Here is a 13,947-nt window from a genome sequence, read left to right as displayed (position 1 = left end):
AGGTAGTAATGAGGACTCCCTTGTCATCCTTCCTACAGCCGGATGCACAGACTTCATTATCAGTCGGCCACAGAGCCGATGACTCCAGTACCCTGCTCAATAATCAGTTATCGGCTTTCCTTATATCAGCTGGTTTAATTACAAGTCTGAAGGTAGTTGTGTGGTTGATGAACAGTCTTATGGCTCTAATATTTCTTATTATGGAGAGAGTTCCAGGGCTCACGGAGGCCCATCCAAGCCTTTTTAGAACTGAAGTCCCTATTGAGGAACGAGAGTCTGGATCTGAAATTTACCATTCTCACACGTTTGGACTGACAGTGCAACCTGGACCACCACAAGTACAGTATAAGGATGCTTGTGTAGCTCTACAAGCAGGTAATGTTTTCTGCATGGCTTCACCTAGGGCTACACATCAATGTTCTAAAAATGTTACCCCCACTGAAATAACTTATGCTAGACTTTTCCTAATCTCAGCTGACCTGAATAGCTGGCTTATTTCACCCACAGAACACAGCAATATGTGTGGTTCTTACAGGAGAATGACCTTAATTACTGTTAAGTTGCTATACTTAAGCATTTATTCCCACCTTTGTATGAAGGAGGGGGGTGCAGGGGGGCGCTCCAAGCTAAATGTCCAAAGGGAAGCCATTATGTTCAGTTACTTGAACCCACAGCCTTGGCGCATCCATTTTTCTGAAGACTGCCTAGCCAGCCCTAGGGGGCTCTTCAAGGTTTCTGTTAAGCCACTGGCCAGAGCACCCTGCAATGAAGTAAAAAAGCATTCAGAGTCCAGCCCTTTTGTGCCTACTGGCCTCTTGAAGTCAGGCACAAAACATGCATTGGATTGTACCCTTGGCATTCCTACAAGCACGGCCCCTTACCAGGCTTTTAAGGCTCTTGGTAAAAGTATTAAGACAACTTTTTGAATAGCTGCCAATTTGTGAGTGATCCCAACCTCCAGGCGGTCCCTGGAAAGTTCCCACTATTACAACTGACCTCCATACCATAGAGATCAGTTCCCCGGGATAAAATAGAAGGTAAACTCTATGGCATTGTACCCTGTCAACGTCCCTTCCTTCCCCAAACCTGGCTGTCCTTTGGCCCCCACCCACAAAATCAGGTATTTCCAAATCTAGAGCTGGCAACTTTACAATTTGCAGGCAAATGTTAAAGACACCCAGAGAAAGGGGAACATCCATACCAAATCCAGTACATCCCCCATTTCCAAACAGCAAAGTGGTTGCTTTATTCAAACTACTTCAGAAATGGATTTGCCAGTGATAATCTTATACTATTAGTATTATTACACATTTTGATCTGCACAATGCTGCTCTTGTTGGTTATAACTCAGTCGCAGCCTTAGTTGCTTGTTACTGGATAGGGCTCCTTTTAAAGAACAAGGAGGAAGAAGAAATTCCTGGAAGAAACTATTGGCCTGATTCTCTGTGCAATAGAACTGGCAGGCCAGCGACACACACTCCTTGTGCTTGCAGTAGGCTAAGGTACTAGATGTTCTTCATTATCAAAGACAATGGAGGACCTTGCTCCCACACTAGAAGCAGTTATACAAAAGAGGACATTTTCAAATAGTACAGCTTCTCAGAAAGATAAAGAGGCAGGTAAAATCACTTCCCAACAGGAACCTGCCTGGAGCTGTTTACAAACACTAAACCTTTAATAAATATATATTAAATAAAATAAGGAGAGCTTAAAAGCATAGACCAGGTGGTTCTCCAGATGTCTGTGGACTACAATTACCAGTTTGGTTGCCCCTGACAGAGATGCTAGAAACACATCACTGACCAATTACAGTAACAGACCAAAAAAGTATTAAAAGATCAACCCTTTGATTAAAAGCCTGGTGAACCAAAATGTTTTGGCTTGGCGCCTCAACGAGAACAATATAGCTGTCAACTGATCCTCAGGGGCAAGGGGATTCCATAAGCAAGGGGCTCCTACTGGAAAAGCCCTGCCTCTGGTTGCCACCCACCTTACTTCTAAAGGTGAAGCCTGCGGCAATTTCAAACTCCACAAGAACCTCAGCCAAACACTTTCTAATAGTGGACTGAAAAGAAAATAATAATTTTGGCAGTGTAGCAAGCGGCCAACTGACATGGTTGGGAATTGTTGCATTTTCTTGGAGGAAGGGTTAGGAGGTCTGCTGGTTAGCAGGAAATCCATTAGGGATTTTAGGTATTTTAATGCTAGGTAGGTTTGGGTGCTGTCAAAAAACTGTTAAGAGCCCCAGAGCTCCATGTTATAACTCTGAATCAGTCAAACAAGAAATCTGCTATATAACTGTTACCCATTCTCCTTCAAGCAACCTGCCCCTAAGCCATTTATTTATTAGGCTTATTAATCACTACTCCCGGCCAGCCGGCTTGAAGTGATTTGCAGAGGTAAAATAAGAACTGCCTATCCCACCCCACCCATCTCCCCTTCTGTCTTCAGCGGGCGGTGGGCCTCATAGGAGGGACCCAACAATGTTCTGCCACCCAGCCTCAACCCAACACTTGGTGAAAAAGTTCCATTTTACAGGTCCTGTGGAACTTCAAGAGCTCCTGCAGGGCCCTCAGCTTTTCCGGGAGCTCATTTCACCAGGTAGCGGCCAGGACCACAAGGACTCTGGCCCTGGTCAAGGCCAGGCATGTATCCCGAGGGCCAGGGACCTCCAACCGGTTAGAACTTAGGGCTTTAAGGATAAGAAGCAGCCCTTTGAATTTTGCAAGGAAACAATATAATCCCTCTATCTATGACAATAGTATAGCAGTTGCATTTCAAACAAGCAGCTGCATTTCAAACAAACACCCACCCCTAAATAAAACCAGCCTATTCCAGTAATATGACACGGATGTCATCAGACCATGGCCTGATCATGCTTATGGAGGAACAGGCGTAGCAGGTGTGTCAGTCAAAGCTGATGAAAGGCACTACATGCCACAGAGATCTGAGCCTCCATTGGTGGGCCAGAATCTAGCAGTGTCCCTAAGTTATAAACTTCTTTCTTCAGGTGGAATGGAAACTTCTCCAGGACTACTTGAGGCTGATTGCACAAACAGCTTTGTCACCAACCAGTAACACTTTGGTCTCACTTGGACTGAGTCTCAGTTTATCCCATCTTTAGGCTTTTGTCCAGGACTTCCACCAATCCACCTGGCCCAACTGCTAAGAGCAGTGGAGCTGAATGTCATCTCCATTGGTGACACTTAACTCCAAATCCCCTGATGACCACTCCCAGTGGTACCATGTAGATGTTAACATGTAGGGGCTAAACAAAACAGAGGACAAGCTAAGACACTGCAGAATGCCACAGGATAAATACCATGGTGCTGAGCAGCAGCCCCCAGCCCCACCTTCTGGAATTGGTCAGTCAGAACCACTGAAACTCAGTAAATCTCTCAATCTCAACTCAGCCAATGGCTACAGGATACCATAACCAGTGGTACTGACCACCACAGAGAGATCTTGGAGAATGAACAGGAATGCATTTCCCCCATCCCTCTGTTGCTCAGGTTAAGGCCATTTCTGACCAAACCCAGGGCAAAATTGATTGAAATGGGTCTAAATAATCCATCTCCAAGAGTACACGAAGTTGCATGGCCTTCACCTACCCATACACCTTGCCCAAAAGATGGTATGTTGGCCTCTGGGCAGCAGCTGTTCAGGTTACTGAGGTCCAGGGATGCCTTCTTCAGTAGGGATCATGCAACCTCTTATTTCAATGTGTTCAGGACATGTCCCTCCATAGCCCAATTTGATACCAACAACCATGAAGGGCAAGAGTTGAGTCTGGATGTGGTTCCTGGACACTTCAACTTGTCTACATCATTAGGCCTCATCAACTAAAGTCATTCATACAACTAAGACTAGACTGTAGTCCAGTGGCACCCCGAGACTGAACTTCACCAATTGCAGAATTTAATTCATGGTGAAAATGATTTTGTGTGCAAAATGCCTCACAAAAACATCACAATGTGTCTGTATGTTTTTGGGTCTGGGGTAAGAGCTTCCTCACAACCCAGAAAAGATCTGCTGGATAGCATTGCATGGAAGTAACAGTAGTGGAGAACTGAGTTCACTTTGTTATCATGAAAATCACAAAGTAGGTATGATAATGTGCTCTCACCTGTGGTTGGTCACACACACTTTGAGGCCTCTTCTAATAGCTCTTCCACATAAATCATGGGGGGGGGGGTTGAATCAAGAAGACACAATGCAAGGCTGGAGGAACACTCAGGTTTGAAGCAGCTTAGCACGTAACTGCGATTCTGTGGTCGAGCAACTATTTTACTAGCTGAAGGTCTCAGGTTCAATCCTCAACATCTCCAGTTCAACAGGACAGGTATAGTGAAATACATTATCTCTATCTGAAATCTGGACAGCAGCCCTCAGTGTACACAGCATGAACTTGAAGAGTCAGTGCTGACAGGGAAAAAGGCATTATATGTTCAATCTAGATGCACATAAAACTCATCCCGCCTATAATATTTTTGTAATAGAATGGAATTCTAACCAGGTTAGAGATTCATTTTACTAGGCAGATTACAAAAAACAAACAAAAAAAAGTTGGAAGAACTGTTACTTTAGACAATGTATAGAATTCTCCTTGATTCTCTTATCTGAAACCTTAGCTATAAGGTTATTCAACCCTTTTAAAGGCCCAGGAGCCGTTATTAATGACAGAAAGAAATTGAGCGGGTAAGACTGCTTTTTAATGTAATAAGTATTATTATTTAATAATAAATAATTGAATGTAATAACCGTGCATCATGGATCTGTTTTCTGCAACTTTTAAACGCCAGAGGCTCAGTTTGGTGGATGTCTCTGCAGAAGACGTATAAGTTATAAGGTTTTGATCAGTATTACTTCTGCTCTGATGAGGCTGTTTTAAAGCCCAAATAATGAAAGTTGCTTAGCTTATTAGGATTCAAACACACTTATCTCCTGCAGATAATTCAGATAAATGTTACATGGATTCCTAATGCTCCTTTTGAAATTCAGCTTTACAAGACATGCTTCAGAGAACAGTACGGGGAAAAACACAGGAAATTGTAGCAAGATGCATTTACTGAAAAACATTACATTTAAGGCAACACACACAAAACCCCTGATGGTCTAAAGCATAACCTTTTGAAAACTACTTTCTCTCCTGCCTAGCTAGAGAGATCTACCCTTCAGCATCTGTGGCTTTTATTCATTTATTTAGGCACAGTACCACAGAAGTCCAATTTGAAACAAAACTTATGCACAACTGATTGTTAAGGGTCCAACCCAAAATGTATACACAATAGATCTTTTCAAACTGAGGAATTCCCTTCATATGATCCTAAATGGACATAAAGGGCAAGAGTCAGCAAGTACTGTCTGTGTGAGAAATATGTTCATGAAAATAAACCAGGCGGCATTCTAAGACTAATAACCGTATTGCAGCATAACTTTTCAGATGCCAGAGGCCACTTCTTTAGATGCACAAAAATACAATCATCCGTTACTTTGCAGAAATATATACATGGGTACAAAATGGTTAAAAGGGTGCAAGGGAAGGGTATAACAAAGCTAGGCTGAAAGGCCCAGCAATCCTGAAGAGCTCAGCCCAGAACACAAATTAAAACAATATCCCATCAAAAGGGCAAGCAATCTAATCAGAAGTAGAGTGGGCCAATCCCAATAGATTGTGAACTGACAATGTAGGATGAAAAGCATAGGGTAGCCTCCTAGGAGTGACCTTCTATACTGGGCTGGCCATTCCCAGGCTGTATAGAGCCCATGCCTGACCTTTGGAATTAGTTAGCTTTAAAGCACCACAACACTTTACTGCATTGGTTGCAATACTTTGACACAGCTACTTCTCTGGGTCTAGCTATTAAAATAGCAGGTCTCATATGTATTTGTAGATGGATTTGCATCCATCTCTCAATGGGTACAGGTAGATGGGTGTGTCTCTGAGTTCTGTACTACAAGATCCCAAAATCTGTGATGCATGATGAATTATTATAGGAGATAAACAGTGCAGATTTAGGCCAATAAGAATGTTGAAATGATTTGTTTTGGTTTTACTTTTAAATTCAAAATTAGTCATTTCTTCCTTTCAGTTTTTTCCCCTTTCAGGAAACTCCTCAGCTCAGCTGGAGATTTATAGTCCTCTCTGTCCTGTGCTAGTGTCTGAAAAGCACTAAAGAAAAGAAGATTTGTAAGCCATAGAACATTACAGGGTACAAGATGTGTTGGGTCAAGAAACATGAATGGGGAGAGCCCCCTGTGCTTAGTGAGGAGTCTAGCTGCTGGAAGCCCTCCGGTTTCTCCTAGTTCACATCTTTGCATTTTTTTTCCGGCAATGATGAAACCTGTTCTCAGTTGCCATCAACTTCTATTAGCCATCAGATTCTCAAATAAAACACTGTCATGGCCTTGCCGTTTCCCATAATACGCAGTTCTAAAAATAGGATGAGCAGGTTGCAATCTGAAGAAAGCTGATGAGGCTCAAGTTCACCCATAAAGCAGGAAATTTAACTGTAGTAAAGCCTTCTATCTAAGCTGAGTGGCCATTCCACAGTTGGCAACCCCCAAGAGGAGGGGGGGAGCAGATTCTGGCACATGAGCATGAAGATGTCCTTCTGGTAAAAACCGGAAGTGGCATATTCAGATGCTTTAATGTTTATAAAACAACATGGTTACACCATAGAGTGTTTGTAGATTACCCCCTAAACACTAGAGCAGTGTTCCCCAACTCCTAGCCGCAGACCGGTGCACTGGCACCCGTGCCTCCCTCTTCCCCCTTCCCAGTCCCTGGCCCCCAAAAAGGTTGGGGACCACTTCACTAGAGCATCCACCAGAAGTGAAGTAAGCGTGCTGGTGCACAGTCCGCCCCACTCTTCCTCCTACCAGTGCCTGAAGTGCCAACCAGCAGAAGCTTGGTTGCTGGGAAGCATGGAATCCCTAGACTAAACCCACTGATGTCAGTAGGTTAGGAATCTGCTTAGTACTGTAAAAGTAATGTCCTTCTTTACTAATTAAACAGGTCTTCTCAGGGCTGAAACCTCACAATCTTTCCTAGAGAAAGTTCCATTGAAGATGTAGCCAACAACTAGACCAAAGGAATGGTCTGTATAATGCAGAAATAAGGTAGGCAACATGTACTTTCCATCCTAAAACCTAATATAATCCACAGCAAAGCTCTAACATTAAAAACATGGAGATGATGCACACAAAGTTCAAAGAAGTACATCAGGGCTTTCAAGATCAGGACTTCAGTCTGCAACCTTTCTTGGGAAAGCTTGCTGGGGAAGGGGAGGGGAATCACCATTTGATAACAATTTTTTTTTAAGTCATGAGATCTCACTCTTGGGGGATAGACCAAACCCATAAGGCAGACTGACCAGATGCAGCAGTCATAATTTTTTTTTTTTGGTCCACATGATTTGTCAACGCTTTTGCTCAGAAATATAAAAATCAGAACATAAGTTTATAAATGATTCTCTCCTTACAGAACATTTCAATATCATATTTTAACAGGACAAAAAAGTGTTATGGCTGCAAAAAAGTGGTTTTGAAAAGCTAAAAAAACAGTATAAGTCGCTAAAAACAAATCTACAGTTTTTCAAAAAATAAAGAGATCCAGTGTTCTCAGAAAAAATGGAATCATTAAAACAAATCCACTTAAAATAAATGAAATATTCATCACAATTCTATTCCAAAAGTAACTTCTGGAGTGATTTTTAAAAATCAGATAAACTTTCTACAACTATTTTAAAAGATTGCTAATGCAGAGTTTAGGCGGGGGAAAGACTCTTTTTGTAAAATCTTTGTTAAAACTGAAGCTGTACCTTTCATCTCAACCTATTAAAGAGTTAAAACAGAAGTTGGAAATTCCCCAGCTCAGCTGGGTATTTACACTCCTCTCTGCCCTCTGCTAGTTCTTAAAAGGCACCAATTTCAGTTCCCCATGGTCTGTAGGGTTTGCCAAGGCTGGCTGACTGTGCTGGGGCAGACGAACTGAGGGCATTAGGGGATAACAGGTGGAACGAACTGAAAGAAAAGGGGAACGTAGACAAGGAAGCCATGGAAGAGAGCAAGGGAGGAGAGAGTTTAGAAGCCGAGGTGACTACAGGAAGCACTGGTCCAATGCTGCCATTAGGGGGCACTCTCAGCGATGATGATTCAGCATGAGGGGCAGCGATTCTGCTCTGGTGATGGGCTTCCGTGGAAGTCGTTGCACCATTAGGGGCAGCATGCCCATTCTGAGGCAGCAGTAACGGGTGGGAGATGTGTGGGTGATGTCCAAAAGCACTGCCCCAAGGAATGTGTCCAAGCCCGGTGTGTGAACTACTTGCTGCTTCCCGCTGAGAGGCATAATTATTCAGGTGAGACACAAGGCGCACACAAAGAGGATCAGAAGAATCCAGGCCCTCAATAATGCTAAGGTAGCGGGCTACTTCAGCCAAGCATTCTCGAAAGCCTAGACTCCGATAGTCCATAGCAAGGGCATGGGCGTCGAAGTAGCCTAGGAAAGAAGGAACAAAGAATGTCGTCTTAGGACAGGACCTCTTTTCAGCTGTAGTCATCTACTCCAATAAGGCTTCCCCAGCACATTTCCTTAAATCAGAGGTAGCTATCATTCCCCCTCACAAAGAAGCATATCTGAAAAATTGTAATTGGCCCAGCTGATCATGAACTTCTATCCTGGCCCCAGGCAAATGAAGGAAAGATGCACAAGTACATACACAGATATTCAAGACAACAGTTCTCATTTATTACGGAGAATTTTTTACTCAGTACACTTGACTAATACAAAGTACTGGTTAGGCTACCTTCTATTGAAATAAACTAGCTTAAATCTTTGAAGATGCTAAGAATGCCCATGTGAAAAATCCCAGTTTAAATTTTGGACCAGCAATGAAACCTTATTGGCCAGCTTGTCCTTTTTTAGCCTCCACTCCACAGCAGTAACACAGGGAGAATACCAATTGGATGCTTTTCAGGCTTGTGGTTAGATGTGGAAAAAATTGGGTGAAGCCATTTGAACCCTTACGGAAAATGTCCTTCAGATATATTATCCTGGTGGCCAGAATAATAATCTTGGACAAAATAATAATCTTTTGCATGTATCTAATGTCCAGTGTTCTTCAGATATAATGTTTTCATTACCATCCTTACAAATAACACTCAAAAGGCTGGTCAGTACCATCATGTCTAAATTGCACCTGGGAGAAGGCCTACTGACGGAGACTATATTCAAAACAGGAACTTCCTGTTTTGTAGCTCAATCCCCTGCCGTCAGTCCTACACAGAGTCACTGCAGTCTAAGCCGACTGGAACCAATGAGCTTAGGCCAGAGTAACTCTGCACTGACTGTCACGCTAGCAGATAACAGAAAGTGTAGGATCAAGACGGAGCACCTGGTCCCATTAATTCTGCAGCTGGAATGGAAAGTGCACATTCATGAGATAGGTACATCCACAAGCGTGAGAGTTTGTTTCATACACTCATATGCAAGTTTCGGAAACAACCACCCCAATCATTCAGCAAACAGCAGCATTCACCTCCACAGGAAATATTACCTTTTGGCTACAATCCAGCTACTCTGGGCAGCATCACTGATTTTTTTAATACGGCTACTCTGTAGTTAATGGGTTATAAATTGCAACCCATGATTTGCAGCTGCTGTGCATCAGTAAACAGATTATGACAAGCATGCATCAGTAAGCAGCATATTAAACCCAAGAACATACTGCTGTTTGTATCGGCGCCTGCTCTCCTATTGCCATGGCATACCATTATTATTATTATTAATTTAACACAGTTGCTACATTAGCCGAAACCCACAACCCTGATGCCAAAGCTGATCTATAAAAAGGCAATACTCAGAGTTAATAAGGCTGCTTAGCCAGCTGTGGAAATGCAGCCTAAAGAAAGCAAACCTCAGCACATCTACCTGAGGCTAGGTGCCAGGGAGTATGTGGAACTTACATTTGAGGAAATGTTCCTAGGTGTAGGATGCAGGGCAGTCCATGCTCAAAAATTCAGCCACTTCTGAGCTCTCTCCCCACGGGTAGCCATTTCCCCTCTCTAAGAAACTCAACCACTGGTATAAATGACCAGGAATTTCTATCCAGGCCTAACACATTGTGGATTGCTGCTTCCTGTGCAAGACAGGATCTTTACCTTTGCCTCCTGCAGTGTGCAACATTTTCAGATGATCCACAGTCATCTGCAGGATTTCAGCCTTTTCCAGTTTGGCAGATCCCTAAAGAGGAGGAGATAAATATCAGCAAATGAGGCTGTTGGACAGACGCCAGGGAAGATGGCAGCCCAGGAAGGGCACATTTCTGGCTAAGCTGCAAGGACTTCAGTCTTACTCCAAGCTGCCAACAAGTTACCTGCTTTTCAAATGCACTGGGCACCAGCCTCCTCAGTTCTGATAGGCTGTTGTTGATCCGATCGCGACGACGCTTCTCAATAATCTGAAAGGACAAGAGAAATGTTTTAGAATTTTTAGACATTTAAGAAGGAAGGCGTTTTGAGCACAGAAAAATCATGAACGGGAGACTTACTCCTCGGCGTCTTTTTCTTGCTAGGATCTGGGAAGTGGTGGCTGGGGACATGGACCCTGGAGCTGAACTCAAGTTTCTGAAATCAGCAAGAAAATAGGAAGGGATTAATGAAAATCTGGACAGGAAGACTGGGGGAGGGGGGGGAGCTGAGAATAGTTTGGCTACAAGCTGATAAAACACACAAGCAAGGAAAGACCGGGAGAACCGATGCCTCAACCCCTGTTTGCTTCCAAGTATCCGCTTACCCAATTTACTGCACACTTATACTCAGATTTCTTCAGCATCCCTCTTGTATATTTGCTTTCTATGGGCTTTCTCCCAAGTAACTGTGTGCGAGTCTTAGCTTCTGGAAACAGAAAGATCCAGCAAGCTAAGCAGCCTGAGCACATGCCCTTCTTTCATCACCCAGTAACCGCAATCTGAGCTCCCAGTCTTCAGATTACAGGGAAGAAGGAAGACTTCGAAGAGTATAATCCTATGCAAGTTTACTCAGACATAAATTCCATTTTGTTCGGCACCAATTCTTCGCAAGAAAGGCCTGGGAGAGGGTTACCCCTGGCTACGGTGCCTAACCTCTGATAGCCCCGGAAGGCACTTCACCAAGCTCCAGGGAACTTACTGCCTAGAGACCAGTCTCGGTGTCATTGTGACTAGTCCGAACAAAAGGTGCCGATTGCATACGGTGTTTGTGCTTTGAATCGGGAAACCGCACGGCTGCAGACTCCGCACGGCTGCAGACTCCGGCCAGTCTCAGAGCTGCTGGGCGATCCGACCTCGGGTTTACTCAGGAAGAAGTATCACCGAAGGGGGAGAGGTCGCCCCACGTTAAGAAGCCAAAGCATCGGAGCCTTCCGATGCGGCGTCGCATGGCACCGGGCTCGGAGCACGCCCCGACCTAACCCCCGCAGTGCTCCAGCGAGCCCACCGCCCACCAGCCCCAGGCGACGACGTGCCCCTCACCCATTCTCGTCCGCGCTTTCCTTCTCCACTTCGATGGGCTCGTCCAGCTCCTCGCTGTCGGAAGAGCTGTACTCCGGGTGCGCGCGCTTCATGCTGCCAGCAAGGGAAGGCTCCCTTCGCCGCCTGCCTGCCTGCCTGCCTGGGCTGCTGCTGTGGGTGGGTGGCTGGGTATGCCCCGGTGCCAGCTCAATGCTCGCGCCGCCGCTGCTCGCCCTCTGGCTGCGTCTCCCCCATCCCGTTCCCACGCTTCGCCTCTTAGCCGGGGGAGGGGGAGGGAGGCGCGCCAAGCGCTCCGGGCCACATACAACGCCGCGCAGCCCTTGACTGCCCGGGCACGGCTGGTTGGCTGAGCACCGCCCGCCGTTGGCCAATAGCCGCCAGCCAGGAGCCTCCTCGCCGCCACGCCCTGTCCTCCCGCCGCTCCCGATTGGCTGCAGAGCCGCGATTCGCCCGGCCGGCCGGGTGCGGGGCGCCCCCCCTGTCTGTCTGGCGGCGGCCGCGCGATTGGCTGGGCGCGGGGCCAGTGGGGAGCCTGCGGAGCCACACGCGTGGCCGGGCGGCCGTGGGAAAGTTGCTCGGTGCCCGGCTGGCGGCCAAGCGGGGCGGGCGGCGGCGGCGCTGAGCGGGGTGTGCATGAGCGGCGGCTGCCGCGTGTGAACCTCCCCTGGGCGCGGGCTGGAGCGGCGGCGGCGGCTTCCCAGCGCGCTAGCAGCGGCTCCACAAAGCGGGTGGTGGGGCTGCGGCTCCGAGGCCGGTCCCTGGCGGGCTGGAGCCGGCGGGCGGCCGTGGGGTGGCTTGGCAAGCGGCGGCCCTTCCTGACGGCCTCGCCGGAGCTCGGCGCTTTGGGGGCGAGGAGGCTTCTTGGCGCTGCTGGCCTCCAAGCGGGGGCAGATCGATCCTGACCGCCCGCTTGCAGCGACTTTTTTCTGGATTTAACTGCCCCTTCGCGCTCTTTCAGGCCGGGCCCGAGGCGTCTGCGCGCGGCATTAGTAAAGCGTTGGTGGGACTGAGCTTTATGGCATCAAATCTTTGAACCGCGAAGGGAATGACTTTCCCTTAGGGGGCAGTTGAAGGGGAGCTCCCCCCTTAGGGGGCAGTTGAAGGGGAGCTCCCCACCCCCGCCCAGTACTCTAACCGCTGTCTCATAATGGCGGTGACCCATGGCACTGCCTTTCCGTTTATGGGAGGCTTACATTCCTCTATGCTTTTCAATAAGGACAACATTGATTTACAGCCCCTATGCTTCTTCCCACCATTTTTAAACAGTATCCCAATAAGTTATTTTACACATACAGCTCCCAGTTGCAGGCATGTAGTAGAATCCAGCAGGAAATGCATTTTTATCCAGTAGTGCCCTGCCTTGCTCCCCGGCAAGAATCCAAAGGGGCTTACATTGTTCTGTCCTCACAGCAACCCTATGCAGTAGGTTAGACTGAAAGTATGTGGCAGAGCCAAGGTCATTCGGCGAGCTTCGATGACAGGGCAGAGGTTTGAACTTGGATCTTCCCGGTCCCAGCCTGATGCTGTAAGGACAGCCAGTGTGGCTGTCACAGGTCAAGATGGGTAACCGTAGTCTACCCAGTAGGAAAGAGCAAGAACCCAGCAGCAACTGAAAGACTTTAAAAAATGTAGCAGGGGATGAGCTTTTGTTTGTCACTGCTCACTTCTTCAGCTACCTTCAGAAGGCTGTCAGACTTTTGACAGTGCCTAGATGCAGGACTGAGAACTGTGGATCAGCCTTTCAGATCCAAACGGCCCAAGTAAGATCCAGGAAGCAGCAACAAGCCGAAGGCCGATACAGTTTTCCTGTGCTGCCGGCCATTGGGAGGCTTGTCTGAGTTGTTGGGGCACAGAATGAGCCCCTTATGCCCAGCAAACGTTTCTGGCATTCTGTTGCTCACCAGGTGAGTTGGGGGTGCCTGGCCCTGGTGTAGCTGTTACTTCTGTGAAAATGGAATGCACATATCAGGATTGTGCTCACTGGCCCTGGCCACTTTCTCACTAAGCTTAATATATGCACAGAGCATAAAGTGCCTGCACAGCATATACATGCCACAAACAAATTGGCTCTCTAGGTGTGATAGCAAACAGCACGATTGGGCAGACACAGCCTTTAGAAATGTCAGGCATGTACATGCAAGTTTGTATCTCACAGGAGATTTCCACTGACAAAAAGAGGGTGGTTTTTGTTCATCCCCCCCCCCCTTTGGCTGCTGACCTCTGACCCTCCTTTTACACTGTTTCTGGGGGTTCTGCCAGGAGCAGTGGGGAGTCAAGATGAGGATATTGTGCTCTTACCAAGAGAAAATAAATGCCAGAAACCTAGCCTCTGGGTCTGTGTATAGACTTTATGCTGAATATTGCATAAGGTAGGGCTAATGGACATGATGGCACTCCCACCATTAAAAAAAATGAATGTGCAATAATTGTTTAATCA

The 13,947-nt window shown here is 46.5% G+C and overlaps 1 protein-coding gene across 1 annotated transcript; it reads right to left on the bottom strand.

Annotated features, from left to right (window-relative positions):
• Nucleotides 1-4,694: 4,694 nt before the first annotated feature.
• On the bottom strand, nt 4,695-11,851 carry HEY1 (hes related family bHLH transcription factor with YRPW motif 1). Its single transcript, XM_077352071.1, has 5 exons — nt 11,511-11,851; nt 10,551-10,626; nt 10,377-10,460; nt 10,162-10,243; nt 4,695-8,500 (listed from the first exon to the last, which is right to left on the bottom strand). Exons 1-5 carry the CDS (start codon nt 11,600-11,602, stop codon nt 7,917-7,919), a joined length of 918 nt encoding a protein of 305 aa, XP_077208186.1. The 5' UTR covers nt 11,603-11,851; the 3' UTR covers nt 4,695-7,916.
• Nucleotides 11,852-13,947: the final 2,096 nt, after the last annotated feature.

The sequence above is a fragment of the Paroedura picta genome, chromosome 9 (genome assembly GCF_049243985.1).
Source record: "Paroedura picta isolate Pp20150507F chromosome 9, Ppicta_v3.0, whole genome shotgun sequence".
Lineage (NCBI taxonomy): Eukaryota > Metazoa > Chordata > Lepidosauria > Squamata > Gekkonidae > Paroedura > Paroedura picta.
This window is presented reverse-complemented; position numbering and strand designations above follow the sequence as displayed.

Bases quoted from the DNA above. Each gene is read 5' to 3' on its own strand.
- HEY1 (XM_077352071.1), bottom strand. From the start codon at position 11,602: ATGAAGCGCGCGCACCCGGAGTACAGCTCTTCCGACAGCGAGGAGCTG. The intron at 10,627-11,510 runs GTGAGGGGCACG...TGCTGATTTCAG, and splicing joins GAAAGCGCGGACGAGAATGG to AAACTTGAGTTCAGCTCCAG. The intron at 8,501-10,161 runs GTAAAGATCCTG...CTTCTTTCCTAG, and splicing joins GCACACTGCAGGAGGCAAAG to GCTACTTCGACGCCCATGCC.